We start from the raw sequence: 18,106 nt of genomic DNA, 5'->3' as shown, positions 1-18,106 counted from the left end.
TGGCTACCGAGGATTCCTAAATGCCAAAATGGCTACCAAGGATTCCTGCATGCCAAAATGGCTACCAAGGGGCCAAAGTTGCTAACAAGGGGCCCCGCACATCAAAGTTTCTACCAAGGGGCCAAAGTTGCTAACAAGGGGCCCCGCACATCAAAGTGGCTACCAAGGGGCCAAATTGGATACCCAGGGGCAGGGCCCTGCATGCCAGACTTGCTCCTGAGGTTCATTGGCAGCTGGCAGTGCTGTTCAAGCACCATGTATTTCCTTCAGGAAATGCCCATCTAGTTCAAATTGTCCTCCACTGTCTAAATCGGAGCTTCCACCTTCTGGCTTTCGGCCTATAGTATCAGAAATTAAACTGCATTTGGCCTTCAACTTTGGTTAGGGCCTACTAACGGCTTCTGCCCCTCCCTGGTGTTGCCCTCAACTAAATAAAGCTGAGCTGCAACCTTCTGCTCCAAATTACCATTTTAAAAAATGCAATAGGCTTTTCCGGCCTACTAAAGGTGTCTGTCTGTGTGCCCCTGCCTGGTGTTGTCCTCAACTAAATAAAGCTGAGCTTCAACCTTCTGCTCCAAATTACCATTTTAAAAAATGCAATAGGCTTTTCCGGCCTACTAAAGGTGTCTGTCTGTGTGCCCCTGCCTGGTGTTGTCCTCAACTGAATAAAGCTGAGCTTCAACCTTCCGGCTCTCATTAAGTGGTTTTTAAAAAACAAAATGGTGGTTAGGGCCTACTAACGGCTTCTGCCCCTCCCTGGTGTTGCCCTCAACTAAATAAAGCTGAGCTTCAACCTTCTGCTCCAAATTACCATTTTAAAAAATGCAATAGGCTTTTCCGGCCTACTAAAGGTGTCTGTCTGTGTGCCCCTGCCTGGTGTTGTCCTCAACTAAATAAAGCTGAGCTTCAACCTTCTGCTCCAAATTACCATTTTAAAAAATGCAATAGGCTTTTCCGGCCTACTAAAGGTGTCTGTCTGTGTGCCCCTCCCTGGTGTTGCCCTCAACTAAATAAAGCTGAGCTGCAACCTTCTGCTCCAAATTACCATTTTAAAAAATGCAATAGGCTTTTCCGGCCTACTAAAGGTGTCTGTCTGTGTGCCCCTGCCTGGTGTTGTCCTCAACTAAATAAAGCTGAGCTTCAACCTTCTGCTCCAAATTACCATTTTAAAAAATGCAATAGGCTTTTCCGGCCTACTAAAGGTGTCTGTCTGTGTGCCCCTGCCTGGTGTTGTCCTCAACTAAATAAAGCTGAGCTTCAACCTTCTGCTCCAAATTACCATTTTAAAAAATGCAATAGGCTTTTCCGGCCTACTAAAGGTGTCTGCCCCTCCCTGGTGTTGTCCTCAACTGAACAAAGCTGAGCTTCCACATTCTGGCTTTCGCCCTATACTATCAGATATTAAACTGCATTTGGCCTACTAGTGTGGTTAGGCCCTTGAAACAGTGTCTGCTGCTCTTGGGTTTGCTACTCCACTGAACAAAGCAATGCCGCCTGTTTAGTCCTGTTACCAATTTTGAACTGCATTTAGCCTACTTTATTCTTTGGCCCTATATCTGTTTCCTCCTCATCCTGCCCATTGCCCAGCCACTGCTAAATGAGTCTGCTGGTACATTGACCTAGACCACTACATTCCCCTTGTACTCTACACAGCCAGAATCTGACCCTGCTGAAAGTAAGGTTCCCCTTCCCGCATGTTATACCACCTTACACAGGGACAAAGAGGAAGGTGCAGATGAAAGTGCAGGTTCCTTCATCAGGTGGGGGGCATACTCGTTGGCGACGTCACTGGCACAGGGCCCCTCAGAGTACGCAAAAGTGTCGCTGCTGGTGGGAGGCGCCCCCGCCATGCAAACACACCGCCGTACTTTGAGGGGCCCTGTGCCAGTGCCAATGCGAACGAGTGGGCCCCCCCCTGCTTGCTCAGGATCACAGCACTTGCAACGTTTAAATACTTACCTTTCCCTGCAACACCGCCGTGACGTAGTCCGCATTTCCTGGGCCCACGAAAAACTTGAGCCAGCCCTACTCCCCCCACAACTTTCCCCCAATTCCCTATGCCCAACTATTATTATACAGTTAATTAAGATTGGCAAGCTTCAGAAACAAGAATGGATGTTTTTGGCATTAAAATGGGCACTGTAGGTGTTTTCCTGGCCTCCACTCACTGCCGACTATGCTTCCCCATTGACTTGCATTGGGTTTCGTGTTTCGGTCGATCCCCGACTTTTAGCGATAATCGGCCGACTGCACTCGACTCGACTCTGGACAAAATCGGGTTTCCCAAAACCCTACTCGATCTTAAAAAAATGAAAGTCGCTCAACCCTACTGGTGAATATACAGGTTCTTCTCACAAAATTATAATATCATCAAAAAGATAATTTATTTCAGTTCTTCAATACAAAAAGTGTATAATCATCAACATTAACAGAAATAAACACGTGAAATAGATCACTCTGTTTGTAATGACTCTATAATATATGAGTTTCATTTTTTGTATTGAAGGACTGAAATAAATTAACCTTTTGATGATATTCTAATTTTGTGAGAAACACCTGTACAAGGGTTGTCTGTAAGAGGGTTGAAATGGATTTCCTGCCCTCTTACAAATATCACAGACTGTAGCTATGTGGAGCGAGAAGTCCAGATAGTAAGCTAGACAGTAAGAGGGAGAGTAACATTTGCCAATTGGTTTGCCACCCCAGTAAACTAGTTAGTGCTACAGACAAACGTGGAAGAAGTACCCTCCTGCACTACAATTGTTGTTATCCTCCATAAGAGGAAGAGATTGGCCCTTAGATAAGAGAACCATTATTATAAAGCATGGAAGTTGATTTCTATCACAGAGGGGAGCAGAGAGGCTTATACCTGTGAGTGAAGAGTGTTTCTGAAGTTAGCCACCATAAGAGCAAAGATTAGGTAGAGCAATGAGGAGAATAGAGAATTAGTTCTTAGTGGGGGGTTTAAAGTCTAAGGTTATGTGTCCACGTTCAGGATTACATCCGGATTAGCTGCGGATTGAACGCTGCATACAACCGCAGCGTTCAATCCGCAGTGTCCAGATGTTACAGCATAGTGGAGGTGATTTTTTGAAATTACATCTTCACTATGCGTGCAAACACGCACCCTGCATTTCCGGACATGTGGCGCGTCTTTTTAGAACGCAGCATGTCTGTTTACCTGGCGGCGACGCCAGGGCCCTATGAATGGGGTGTGGTGATTCCGGATGTGTGCAATGAACACATCCGGAATCACTGCGCGTTCAGAAGGGGGCGGTGCTTTGGGCGGAGCGAGTTTTCCGCTCCGTCCAAAGCGCCGGCAATCCTGAACATGGACACATACCCTTAGTGTTAAAAGAACCACATCAGAGACAGTGAGTAGGCTGCAAAGTTGCAGGGCAAAAGTTACTGCTGAATACTGCTGCAAAGAAAAGGAGCCGCAACCAGCACTGTGTTTGTGCTGCAATGTGAAGGTGACAGATTGTGTTTTTGTGAAGGAAGTACTGCTGAAGTGTTTGCCAGCAGACCGTTGCAACAGCTATCAAAGTGTCACTAGTGTTAGCTCATTGCTGTAAACAAACTTTTCATCTCTGTTAAAGCCTTTTAAATAGATGTTATAGTCACCTAGCTAGTAAAATTTACTTTAACTGTTGATCATATTCACCTGAATTAGTTTTGGTATACGAAGGGGCCACAGCACATGGTCTCTGGTTTGGTTTACCTGTCTTTATAGAACATTATGCAACTATTGTATGATTGGATATATTGCAGCTAAGCTTCAGTGCCATTCACATTTTTGTTTGGACATCACATTGGGCAATACAGCAAAAGTCCAGGAGCTATGCACAGTGGTAGCATAGGTACGCAGTTAGGCAAGTGGTGTATGACAAAATTTATATAGCGAAAAAAGGGACTAGTAGGTTTCGCTGGATCCTTTTATCTCTCAGGGAAATTAAAATTAAGGAATCATACACTATATTCCAAGTTATTATGCAAATGACATTTTTCTCGGATTTTCCTAAATGGTCGGTGCAAATGACAGTCAGTCTAATAAAAGTCATCACCCGTTAGAGTATACATCGGATTTTATTGAAGAAACCTCCCAATGATAACAGTATAATCTCCAAAATGAATAAAACCTCAAAATGCACTGTTCCAAATTATTAGGCACAGTAGAATTTCTAGACATTTGATATGTTTTAAAGAACTGAAAATGCTCATTTGTGGAATTTGCAGCGTTAGGAGGTCACATTCACTGAACAAAAATGCTATTTAACTCCAAAACATCCTAACAGGCCAAGTTACATGTTAACATAGGACCCTTCTTTGATATCACCTTCACAATTCTTGTATCCATTGAACTTGTAAGTTTTTGGAGAGTTGCTGCTTGTATTTCTTCGCATGAAGTCAGAATAGCCTCCCAGAGCTGCTTTTTTGATGTGAACTGCCTCCTACCCTCATAGATCTTTTGCTTGATGATACTCCAAAGGTTCTCTATAGGGTTGAGGTCAGGGGAAGATGGTGGCCACACCATGAGTTTATCTCCTTTTATGCCCCTAGCAGCATGATTCCGGCCCAAAACATGACCCCTCCACCTCCTTGCTGATGTTGCAGCCTTGTTGGGACATGGTGGCCATCCGCCAACCATCCACTACTCCATCCATTTGGACCATCCAGGGTTGCTCAACACTTATCAGTAAACAAGACTGTTTGGAAATTAGTCTTCATGTATGTCTGGGCCCACTGCAACCGTTTCTGCTTGTGAACACTGTTTAAGGGTGGCCGAATAGTAGGTTTATGCACCACAGCAAGCCTTTGAAGGAGCCTACACCTTGAGGTTCGAGGGACTTCAGAGGCACCAGCAGCTTGAAATATATGTTTGCTGCTTTGTAATGGCTTTTTAGCAGCTGCTCTCTTAATTCGATGAACTTGCCTGGCAGAAATCTTCCTCATTATGCCTTTATCAGCACAAACACATTTGTGCTCAGATACAGCCACAAATCTCTTAACAGTACGATGATCACGCTTACGTTTTCAGGAAATATCTAATGTTTTCATCCCTTGACCAAGGCATTGCACTATTTGATGCTTTTCAGCAACAGAGAGATCCTTTTTCTTTCCCATGTTACTTGAAAACTGTGACCTGCTTAATAATGTGGAACAATATTTTTAAGTAGTTTTCCTTTAATTAGAATCACCTGGAAAACCAATTATCACATGTGTTTAAGATTGATTTCAGTGATCCATTGAGCCCTGAGACACAATAACATCCACGAGTTTATTTGAAAAACAAAACCATTAAATCTTTATGACACTTAAATCCAATTTGCATAATAATTTGGAACACAGTGTAGTTTCAATTTTTTTCCTACTACGGTATATATAGAAATCAGCAATATTTGTAAAACCTCTATTCAACTATGATCGTAGTTTACAAATAAAGACCAAGAAGTATTTGTTGTACTCATGGGTCCAGAGGGATCCCGCAGGAAACCTGCTTCCTGATTTGGGGAGATACGTCTGAATTTTCCAGTATACTTAATGCTCGTATCCTGTTGAGTGAGGCACTAAACAGAGACAGGTCTTGGCACTAATAGAAAGGGGTTTTATTGGTGTCAAACATGATATCCTACACATAGACACAAAGTACAACATTAGCACTGGCGGACACAGACAGGAGAAGACCCTCGTGCAGCACAGTAGCTCATCATAATGCACCATTCCACCTACTTTGGAGATGGAAGTGTCTCTCTTAACTCTGTGCGGCTACACAGTTTGCACCAATGATATGTCCGCCCCTGCTCGTTAGTGCTCAATCAGGCCACTGCATTGTATTTTAGAACACCTACAATATGTGGAAATATGGCTTAATGAATATAAAAACTAGTAAAAAAAAAAAAACAAGAAGCTATGATGATTTGGAATTAATACATTGTACTGTCGGGTAAAATTGAACTTTTACTTATTGAGCCACAGAATCACCAGAGGTCTGAAGTTTAGGGCCCTTCAAAAGCCAAAACACTGTATGGCAAAACACTCCCTGATGTTTATGGAGATGTGGGCATGTGAGTCTTCGTATGACTTCTTATTGGCTTAAAGGGAACCTGTAGGTCCCCATGCCAACAGCGCAAGTGTAACACCCCAGGTAACCGGTTGTTATAGTGATGATGCCTTCCTTTCGGGGAGGGTGATGTCAGGCCTGGAGGCAAGGAGGATTCCCTTTATCAGGTAATACGCCCACATGCAACACATTCTGAATCCAGGCCAGAAGGGGGAGCTCTGAACCCTGATTAAGGGGGCTTCCTCAGATATATGTATTCTGGTCTGGAGGAGGAGGTAGTTAGTTGGAGTTAGGAGTTGGAGGAGAGAGGAGTGTGAGCAGAGAGGAGTGCTGCAGCTCCAGGACAGAAGAGAACCAGGCGGGTTGCATTGGTAGCAAGTGTGAGAGGGGAGAAGCAAAGGAGAACAAAGCAGTTCTGAGGGGAATTGTGACCGGGCACCCTCTGAGCTGAAACCTGGTTAGGGGCCCACTCAGAAGCTTCGCCCCCCTGAACCAAAACCCTAGCTACGCCTCTGCAGAGAACTACAGACTTCCTGTCCTGGATCAAGGCTTGTAAAAATCCTTCATCCACAGAAGATCTGTGGTTAGTTCTCCAAGATGTTTGGAGCAACCTCCCTGCTGAGTTCCTTCAATACTATATGCAAGTATTACTCAGAAGAACTGATGCTGTTTGGACGACAAAGGTTCCAACTGAGGACTTTAAGTATTTGCCTCTCAGTGATTACCTGCATGCCTGCGTACCTCACTGATGTTGAACCATTATACTTATGTTTCTCATTAAAGTGTAACTAGTATGTTTAAGAGCCTGTTTGGAACAGGGACGAACATGCCACCGGTCCAACCTGTGCAGCCGCACTGGGACCTAAGAGGTAGGAGGGCCACTTCACCTCCAAAGATGGTGGAATTGTGCATTTTGTTGATCTATTGGACTGAACATGTCCCATATATTATTGTTCCTGCACAGGGGCCCTTTTCTGTCTGTGTCCGCACATACTTTGGAGAAATGTAAGTCTGTTGAAGGCACAAACTCTATCGGCCACTACCCATTCACCACCACAGCTACTGATGCTGCGCCCATGTCCTTGGCTGTGTGATCCCTTGGCTACACACTACGTACACTCAACAGCAGGATGCCAGACATATTTTTCAGCTACCTTCAGGCATATTTTTACCTTGACTGGAAAGATAGTTTAGATTTTTTTCATTGAATTGTTTGGTATCTAAGAAACGAAGGTCCGAGCAATGTAGAACAACTGAAAACAAAGCTGAAATTCAAAGAGAAATAGTTTATGGAGGCTTGGAGCAGTCTTCATAATATGCTGAGAATGGCCAATGGCCAACAGTGACATACACTATATAGATAAAATTATTAGGACGCCAGCACAATGCACCTACCGATGCTGGGATGATATTCCGCCATAAACATAACTATGAAGCTGGGCCACAGTTGTAGCTTCCAACCTTCTGGGAAGCTTCCTATAGGACTTATGGAGAAGGGGCAGATACTGGCAACAAGTGTGCCTGGGCCCCTCTTGTGTTATGGTGACAGATACAGATTATATATACTATGTATGTGTGTATATATACAGTGGCTTGAAAAAGTATTTATACCCCATAAAGTGTTCAATATTTTTCAAGTTACACCCACAAATTTGAATGTTTTTTTATTGGTATGTTATGTAATATACCGACACATAGTAGCAAGTGTTTGTGAATTGTAAAGGAAATGATACATGATTTTCTAAATATTAGAAAAATATAAATCTGAAAATTGTAGCGTGCATTTGTATTCAGCCCCCCTGAGTCAATATTTTGTAGGAACACTTTCCACTGCAATTATTGCTGCAAGTCTTTAGTGGTCTGTGTCTACCAGTTTTGCACATCATCAGTGGCTGACATTTTTGCCCATTCTTCTTTGCACCCTCGCTTTAGCTCAGTGAGATTGGATGGATGGACAGCAATTTTCAAGTCTTGTGACAGATTCTCAATGGGATTTAGGTCTGGGCTGTGACCTCGTCATTCACACACATGAATATGCTTTGCTCTAAACCATCTGGAACGCCCGCCAGGGTCGTGGGGTACTCGGTACTGGGACCAGTACTTAAAGGGATGTGTCACAGCAGTGGTGACCCGGTCCGTGGCCCTGGGTCCCAAGTAAAAGGAAAGGTCTTTAAGGGGGTTTGTGAAATAATAAAAGTTTGTGACGCCACCTGTGGTACTCGGTCACACCAACACTGCTTAAAGAGGTCCTCGGGTGATGTTATGGCAGCAGGGATGGTATGGCTTCCCACAGGTGAAGCTGGGTCCCCAGGGCTCCCAGTGTGTTTGGCAAGGGTGGTGCGGTGCTGGAAAATAAACGAAGGACACAGGGTTGCAGTCTCTTTACCTGGTTTACTGATGGCAGACAGCCACAGTCCAGGGTACCTGATCACAGGTGCTGGTATGGCCCGGCCGGCTTGGAAGCAAGTCTGGAATCCCCCTAACCAGGTGGGGTTGGAAGCCTTCCTTCTAGCGCGGTGTTGCAGTCCCTTGCTGCTTTAGGCCTCACACAAGGTCCTCCCTTGTTGGTAGGACACTACCTGTATGACAGGTAGCTCGAGCCTTTTTACAGGATCTCTATCATGACCCGGGCTCTATGTGTTACTGTGTCTTCAGGTGTATGATGGACAGGTAACTTGCAATCTGCTATGCCGCCGGTTTCTGCTGTGAGACGTAGAGTACTGCACAACTTCGGTCTTCTGGCTACCGGATTCATGCGCTTCAGAAGAAGAAGCTCAGTCGCAGCTTCTCCCCAACTCTTCACTTCACCTGTGCCTCTTTTCTCCTTCACGCTCTCTACAACCTGTTCTGCTTTCCTTTCTCTCTTTCCAGGAGCTGCAGCACCTCTCGTGGCTGCACAGCCCCTATCTTCCCTCTCTGCCTCAGACTGCTCCAGTTTTCTGTCTGGCACACACTAACTCACTTCCCCTCCAGTCCAGAATATATAAAGGGGAGCCACCCACAAGCTGGATCAGAGCTCCCCCTTCTGGCCTGGAGTATGAACATGTTGCTGTAAGAGGTTGTTGCTGTTATGGACAGTAACACGCTGCCACTTTAAGAGACAGCACCCCCTTGTCTGGTGTGATGGAATGTCCTGCTTCCCCCTGCTATAGGCTGTGAAGATGAACTGCCCTGGAATTAGGGGAGGAGTTGAGCCTGAACTGTGTGTGTGAGCTGAAGCTGCGAGAGAGGACTTTGTGCTGTTTGCTACAAGAAAGGTCCCACAGTCTGGGACGAAGTGTACTTGTGAGATTTGCAAGACTTTTCCGGGTACAGCAAAGGTGGCTGTTCTGTGCTAGTTTGTGAAGCCACGAAGATACTGAGAAAGGGACTTACAGTTTCCAGGAGTATCCCTAGGATCCAGAAGCAAGGAGAAGACCACGCTTCACAGAGCTGACAGAAAGCCGTGCGCACCATCATATTGGACTGCTGGGGGCCCCCCTGGGACTGGACCTGAGTCCCCAACATCACCGTGAGTCTGTTCCTGTTTGGTGCACCTGTTAGGGCCTAGTGTAGGCTTCAGTAGTCAGTACACGGCAGCCGTGTGGCCTGCTTAGTAAAGGCCAGGGAGGTTATACGTAGAGTAGCATCGTTATTTGTGTATTGTTTAAAGTTGCTTGTGAGACATATTCTGAGTCTGTAATAGTTGGAGCACCGTGCTATTTTACGGACAAGATAAAGTTTATAACTCTTGTAAAGTGTTTCTTGCCATTACATACCCGTTTGCATCTTCCTCACCCACTACATTCCTTGCCTCCCAATAAATCTACCCTTTGTTGTTTGCACCTTATCTTGTGTACAGTAGTCTTCCTGCACCATGGTGGTCCCCCGGCCATCGCTTCATTGCATGTTTGTGATTACCTGTTAAAAGAGATCTTTAATCGCTTCCAAGCATGACATCACTCTCCCCATGAGGAAAGCAATGCCACTGTAAGAACCAGGAACCTGGGGTGTTACAAATCCATTGTAGCTCTGGCAGTATCAAGGGTCATTGTCCTGCTGGAAGATGAATTTCCGCCCTAGTCTCAAGTCTTTTATAGCCTGGGGGTGCATTATATTGTATGGAGGACCATGGGAGGTGCATTTTATTGCATGGAGGACCATGGGAGATGCATTATATTCTACAGCGCACCATGAGGAGTGCATTATACTATATGGATGTGCATTATATTGTATGGAGGACCATGGGGGTGCATTATATTGTATGGAGGACCATGTGAGGTGCATTATACTGTATGGAGGACCATGAGGACTGCATTATACTGTACAGTGTTCCTCCATGATTGCCCTGTATTTAGCTTCATCAATCTTTCCATCAACTCTGACCTGCTTCCCTGCCCCTTCTCAAGAAAAGCATCTCCACAGCATAATGCTGTCACTACCATGTTTAATGGCGGGGGTGGTATTTTCAGGGAGATGTGCAGTGTTAGTTATCCAGCACAAATAGTGCTTTGCATTTAGCCCAAAAGTTCTACTTTGGTCTCATCAGACTAGAGCACCTTTTTACACATGCCAGGTGTGGCCCCTACATGGTGCGCCACTAATATTGAGAGCAGTCTGGCAATGGGACCCCCGGAGCCTTGTGCTCTGAGCTAAAGACAAGATTGCCCTCATTATAAGCTGGGCCTCCACAGGCTCCCCTCCTCCTCTGGGCCCGATGCAGCTGCGGTATGTCCATCTATGTTTTGGAGGGTATCTATCTGGAAATTTTGGAAGATTAGACACTGATGTTGGATCACAATCTCAGTTCCTATTCATTCCAAAGATATTATTTGGGAATGGGGTGGTGCATTATATTGTATGGAGGACCATGGGGAGTGCATTATATTCTTCGGAGGACCATGGGGAGTGCATTATATTCTTCGGAGGACCATGGGAAGTGCATTTTACACCGTGCTCCAAATTATTATGCAAATTGGATTTAAGTGTCATAAAAATTTACTTGTTTTGTTTTTCAAATAAACTTGTGGATGGTATTGTGTCTCGGGGCTCAATGGATCACTGAAATCAATCTTAAACACTTGATAATTAGTTTTCCAGGTGATTCTAATTAAAGGAAAACTACTTAAAAATGATGTTCCACATTATTAAGCAGGTCACAGGTTTCAAGCAATATGGGAAATAAAAAGGATCCCTCTGCTGCTGAAAAGCGTTAAATAGTGCAATGCCTTGGACAAGGTATGAAAACATTAGATATTTCACGAAAACTTAACAGTGATCATCATACTGTGAAGAGATTTGTGACAGAAACGGAGCACAGATGTGGCACCCCAGAAGTTCGGGTACCACAGTAGTGCGGCCTTCCTCTCGGGGAGGGTAGTGCTATGCCTGGAAACAAGAGGAATCTCTTTGGCAGGTAAATCACACACACACCTTCTGAATCTAGGCCAGGAGGGGGAGCTCAAAACCCTGTTTTAGGGCAGCTTCCCTGGATAAAGATCCTGATTTGGAGGAGGAGCAAGTTTAGTCTGGATCAGACAGTCTGGAGAGCAGACAGGAAAGGAGCAGAGGAGAGATTTCAGGGCACAAGGAGGCTACAAGTGGGCCTCTGAGGAACCAAAGCGCAGAAACCAGGTACAGGGAGCCTGAGGCTGTGGGGAGCTGCAAGCCCCATAGCAGAACAGGAGGGCACAGAATTATACGTATACTTCCCAAATTAAGCCTGTGGTACAGCAACACCATGGAGTCACTGTGCAGAGACCCTAGAAGGAACGGCTCAAGCTGCCTACCATACAGGTACCTGTCCCAGAACAGGGCAAAGGACCAGGACCTTGTTAGGACATTACAGACAGCAAGGGACTATAGCAAGCGCAAAGTGGAAGACTCCCAACCTGACTTGCCAAGGGGATTCCACTTGTTTCCAGGCTGCCTGGACTCCTAATGTACCTGTTGCCGGTACACTGGGCTGTGGCCTGCCAACTACAGTAAACCAGGTAAAGACTTTACAACTTGTGTCCTTTACTCATTAACCGGCAAACACCATCATCACCACACTCTAGGACCCCTTTGGGCCCTGCTTCACCTGTGGGAAGCGTCACCATCATTGCTGCAACAACATCCCCCAGAGGACCCTTTTAAAGCAGCGTCGGTCCCCCTATTGACCGAACACCACAGGTGGCGTCATGACAGACGTATTCACAATTCCCCTTTAAAGACCGTTCCCCTTTACAGTGAGTCCCAGGGACATGGACCAGGTCGCAGCCACCGTAACATCCCCCTTTAATAGCCGACCAGACCCGGTACCGAGTACCCTGCCCTGGTGGGCGACTCACAGAGTTTATGCAGATAAAGGCATAATGAGGAAGGTTTCTGCCAGACAAATTCATTGGATTAAGAGAGCAGCTGCCAAAATACCATTACAAAGCAGCAGTTATTTGAAGCTGCTGGTGCCTCTGGAGTCCCTTGATTCTCAAGGTGTAGGATCCTTCAAAGGCATGCTGTGGTTCATAAACCTACTATTCGGCCACCCCTAAACAGTGTTCACAAGCAGAAACGGTTACAGTGGGCCCAGACATACATGAAGAATAATTTTCAAACAGTCTTGTTTACTAATGAGTGTTGAGCAACCCTGGATGGTCCAGATGGATGGAGTAGTGGATGGTTGGTGGATGGCCACCATGTCCCAACAAGGCTGCGACATCAGCAAGGAGGTGGAGGAGTCATGTTTTGGGCCGGAATCATGGGGAAACAACTGGTAGGGCCCTTTAAGGTTCCTGAAGGTGTGAAAATTACCTCTGCAAAGTATATAGAATTTCTGACTGACAACTTTCTTCCATGGTCTTAAAAGCAGAGACGTGCCTTCAGGAGCAAAGTCATCTTGACAATGCACCATCTCATGCTGCAAAGAATACCTCTGAGTCATTGGCTGCTATGGGCATAAAAGGAGAAAAACTCATGGTGTGGCCACCATCTTCCTCTGGGAGGCTATTCTGACTTCATGCAAAGAAATACAAGCAGAAACTCTCTGTCAGGATCACACTCAGTCGGAGCAGCCTTTGGAAGTGGGGAATCACCAGAAATAATACACAAGACACGTCTTGTATAGTGTATCACTGGGAAGTCTCTGAAGCACGCCTGCCTTCAAGGTGCTATCCCCTCTTTATATAGTTGGACAGGTAGTTTCAGTGGTTATACAAGTTTTGCTTGTTTAAACAAAGAGAGAAAAGAGAAGACAAAAGAAAACAGTTTTGTGGGCGGCAGTTTCACAACAAACAGTACAAAGGCAATTCCACAGACAAGAAAAACAGGATTTCATACTATAGCTAAAATGTCCTTGAATGGATAGGTCAATATTGATCACAAATTCTTTTTGGTTCATTGAGGTAACCATTTTTGTTCCGCTCTTCACAATCCCCCCTTTGACATATTCCATTCAAACCTTGTCATATAGACGATTATTTTAGGGTGGTTTCACACTTGCGTTTTTGTCTGCAGCGTTTTTTACCAAAAAAACGCATGCGTTTTTTTCCCCTATATTTAACATTGAAAACGCATGCGTTTTTTGGTGTACGCGTTTGCACGCGTTTGTGAACGCATGCGTTTTTTAACTGCATGCGTTCATTTAATAAAATGCAACTTGTAGTATTTTGAGGGGCGTTTTTTTTTTCCCAAAAAAACGCATGCGTTTACATGCGTTTTTTTTTGGACAAAAAAATGCATTGGAGTCAATGGGGACGCATGCGTTTTTTTTGACATGCGTTTGCATGCGTTTTTTTGACGCATGCGTTTTTTTTGGCACCATTGAATTAAGTGTAGATAAAGATGTCTAGACACTGATAAGACTCCCCCATAGCAGCAGGGTTATAAAAGGAAGGTGGGGGGAAGTTTCTGGTCACTTCTCATCAGACTCCAAAGAAGACAGCACCCTGCCCGGACGCATTGTTGGACAAGACACAGAGCAATGTGAGTATATCCTAGCCAATGCATTCATTTTCAATTTTTTGGATCTACATGTCCTAATTTCTTCTATTTTTTTTCTTTCAACACGCATCAGAATGTCTTCTCCGGTTTCCTCGTCTGATGAGGAGTTCCAGCCACGTCAATCAGAAGTGGATCACGTGAGCGAGGTATGTTTTTTGTCCGTCAGCTTGGTAAGTATTGACTGTCACATCGACACATGAGGCAAATTTTTTTTTTTTAATTTTATAGAGCACTTCAACTGAGGGACAGAGAGGTACTGAGCAGCGGAGTCAAGGTCCAGGTGGAAGACGGCAGCGGGTATGTATACCAGGCAGACTGTCCTTATTGTAATATTCTTTTAACTTCCTTTCTGTACCCTTGTTTTTCTATACATATTTCTTATATCATCCTTTTCTGAAAGTTGTCTTTCATATTCCTGCCCTTTCTCATCTTCGTGTCTTATTTTTTCCAAATGTGGTTGAGCAAACTTAAATGATTTTGTTTTAATTTTAGGTTTCACAACGGGACGACGACCGGATTGATAATGACCTGCTGATCAGTCTGGTCCAGGAGCGAGTCCCGTTGTGGGACAGCCGGGATCAACAGCACGCCGTCAATAGTGTTCTCCGTCGTTTGTGGAGTGAGGTGGCCCAAGCGTTGTGGGATGGCTGGGAGAATTCCCCGCCACGGGTCCGTAATGCATTTGGTAAGTATTGCACGGTAGTGTGAAGCAACAGACCTTGGCCATGCTCTCTTGACTGTGTGTGATGAAAGAAACTTTTCGTAGTTTCTGTCATCACACACAGTCACGAGAGCACGGCCAAAAGTCCTTATTCTGACCATTATATTTTATTGTTATTTCACAGTGGAGAAAGTAAGGACACGTTGGCGTTCCATGAAGGACCGCTTCAACAAGGACCTACGTGCAGAGAAGAGTGCAGCTAGTGGTTCCGGAGCAAGGCACCGGCTCTACAAATACCACCGTGTGTTGGCCTTCCTGAGACCGGTCCTTCTCATGAGAACGTAAGTATTTCTCACATGCCTCCGGTTGTGTTGCATTGACATAATCTGTCACTTTTAATTCCACAGGATGTACCGTCTTGTTATAGTTTGGTATTAATTTTCTGTTTTCTTTTTTCACAGCACACACTGCACGACTGTTGCCACAGGTTCTGGAGCGGTCCTTCAGCCGGCAGCCACGGACCCGTCCCAGCCATCCAGCAGCGCAGCACCAGGTGGGTCTTCCACACTCACTGGAGACCAGGAGGCTGGCCCATCAGGTCTTCCCCTTTCGCAGTCCTCTTTCGCTGCACCCATTTTTGCGGGCTCATCCCGGCAGCGACAGAGGGCTTCGGATAGGTCCCTCATGCCCGAGTTTTTACACTTGAGCTCGGTTTTACATGAAGCTATCAAGGCTTTAGGTGACAGAATGGATGTGACCCATAATCTCTTAAATTGCCGCATCCAGGATGTCGCCAAAAGCGTTGATCAATTGAAAGCCGACCTCAAGAAGCCAGCTCATCATTTTTTCAATCAAATCCTAGAGGGCATGTCGGAACACCTTAGCCCTGATCTCCAGCTGAGTGTGATGCAGGCCTGCAATGTTGCTTTTGTGCAGGCTATGCAGCAGAGTCAGAGTCGTAATGTGGCGGCATATCCAACTGTGCCGTCACTGTCACAAGTAAACACTATTCCTACCTCTGCTGCATACCACTGCACGGCCACCTCTATTCCCTCTACAGGTGTACTCCACTACAGCGCCAACACGATGACGAGTGCTGTTGGACATCCCACCGCCACCACCGTGACGACCGCTGCTCCGGCTTGGACCTCCTCCGCTGACACCACCATGACGCAGGACCCTGGCGTGGCATATCGGCCCGGCACCCTCCCGATGCAGCAGGACCCATCCATGCAATATCGGACCGGCCCACCCCAGATGCAGCAGGACCCAGGCCTGGCATTTCGGACCGGACCCACCCCGATGCAGCAGGACCGAGGCCTGTCATATCTGACCGGACCAACCCCGATGCAGCAGGACCGAGGAGTTGCTTTCCGGGCAGGACACCCCCCGATGCAGCAGGACCCATCCATGGCGTATCACACCGGGCCCCCCATGATGCAGCACGACCAAGCCATACCTTTCCAGGCAGGACCCACCCTGATGCAGCAGGATCCATCCATGGCTTTCTGTTTCCCCCCCCACCAGCAATGCAGCAGGACAATGGTATGGGATTTGTTTCCCCCCCCCCCAACGAGGCACCAGGATCCTGGAAGGGTTTTTGTTTCCCCCCCCCCAACGAGGCACCAGGACCCAGGCGGGAGTTTATCTTTCCCCCCATTGGACTCAGACATTGCCGAGCGCTCCACAATGGAGACTGACTGTGTGGAGACGGGTCCTGACGTGTCTCCCGCCCACACTTTACAACATAGCCCAAGAAGACTTCCCCCAACCCGGAAAACCCAACGTAAAACTGGCAAAACGCATAAAAAACAAAAAACTTTGATTATTCCTCCCCCATCACCTACCGATGTGTCTCAACCTTCCAGTGTGTCTCAAGCCCCTCATGTTTTAAGCCCCATCCCCGAACTTCCAGACCCTTCAAGTTTTGTTGCCCATTCTCCTGCCACCTCTGCCTCCTCCACGGTGAGCCAGGCTTCAGTTCTGAATACCCCCCAGTTACGTCACTCAACCCCAAGCCGGCGTGGTTCAACCCGGCGCGGTACCAAAAAATAAATTTGTTTTTTTTTTCCTCAATAAAAAAAAAGTTTATTTGAAACAATTATGTTTGGTTTATTGTGTCTTTCACCGCTCTCAATACACAACAATAAACTTCGTCACACACTTATTCTTTTGGCCTACACATATCTCCAGTAGTATAAAATACCAGACAACATCTATATGTGTTTCTTTAGTATACAGATATGAGTTGGCCAAAAAAATAGTATTTATTTCCATACTCTTATTTTTGTACCTAGTGTAGTGTCACTGTACAAAGAGAAAATGGTGGAAATCAAGTTCAGAACTCAACTTAACCGGTCAGATGTCAAAATATATACCTGACCGATTAAGTTGATTACTGCCTTGTATATTCACCATATTCTATATAGCACATTATGTGACAATGGTTGTCAAACAGATGGGACAATTGTTCTCACACTCTACATATCTATGCTCACCAGGCCAGGTGTCAGAAATTGTGAATTCATGATCATGTATATGTTTATCATGAATTTATTATTGCTTACACTTGACTTGATGGATATAGAGACCGTGACAGTCTTGACGCAATGACGTCAACAATATTAGAATTAATAAATAAACATTTTGTACCATTATTATAAGTATGGGGCCCGTGGTTTATATCATTCTTTGAAAACCAAAATAGGGAGTGCAACAGAGGTAAATTACGATGAAAAATTAAAATTTATTACCTCAACAACTATCACCCACTCCTGGTTTTGGATTACAAAATATGATATACATATCTACTGCCCATCTTTGGTCAACCTTTGTTTAGAGAGGAAAAAGATAGTAGACATGGTGAACACAAAAAAGTTTATTAATTAGAAAAATTTGTATCAGTGTTTAATAATTGGTAAACATAAACATACAACAGGACATTTACACAACATTGTCCTGCCATGACACACGTCCAATATCGGACACAAAATAGGCCGCAAATTGGTCCCGCATAAGACCAACGGCTGCAGTTGACCGCATCGGGTGATGCTGAAAATCAGGCAATGGGTGTGCAACAGGTTCATCAAGTTCAATGTGGGGTCGCTCCTTAGCCATTATATAATTGTGTAGCACCACACAGGCTTTGACCACCTCGTCCACTGTTTCCACTTTTAGATTGATGGCTGTTGCAAGAATGCGCCATTTAGCAACAAGAATGCCAAAGCTGCACTCTACGGTTCTTCGGGCCCTGGTCAGTCTGTAGTTGAATATTCTTCTAGTGTGGTCCAAGTCCCTACTAGAATAGGGCTTCAGGAGATTTTCACACATCTGGAAGGCCTCATCCCCAACCATAACAAATGGCAGCGGTGGGCCTTGAGTGTTGGGGAGAGGCTGTGGAGGGGGAAAATTAAAATTGTTGCCAT

At 45.5% G+C, this 18,106-nt stretch overlaps 2 protein-coding genes across 2 annotated transcripts in view; both read left to right on the top strand.

The window, feature by feature from the left end:
* DLEC1 (DLEC1 cilia and flagella associated protein) overlaps positions 1-18,106 on the top strand; it is a 144,864-nt gene that overhangs the window by 41,342 nt on the left and 85,416 nt on the right. The gene's annotated exons all lie outside the window — the stretch shown is intronic.
* LOC143783220 (uncharacterized) lies at positions 13,980-16,164 on the top strand. Its single transcript, XM_077271640.1, has 6 exons — positions 13,980-14,166; positions 14,249-14,317; positions 14,513-14,705; positions 14,866-15,022; positions 15,143-15,866; positions 16,153-16,164. The coding sequence occupies exons 1-6, from the start codon at positions 14,095-14,097 to the stop codon at positions 16,162-16,164; spliced, it is 1,227 nt and encodes a 408-aa protein (XP_077127755.1). The 5' UTR covers positions 13,980-14,094.

This window comes from Ranitomeya variabilis, chromosome 6 (assembly GCF_051348905.1).
Source record: "Ranitomeya variabilis isolate aRanVar5 chromosome 6, aRanVar5.hap1, whole genome shotgun sequence".
In the NCBI taxonomy this organism is placed as follows: Eukaryota; Metazoa; Chordata; class Amphibia; order Anura; family Dendrobatidae; genus Ranitomeya; species Ranitomeya variabilis.
Note: the sequence above shows the minus strand (reverse complement) of the source record. Positions and strands in the feature narration are given on the sequence as shown.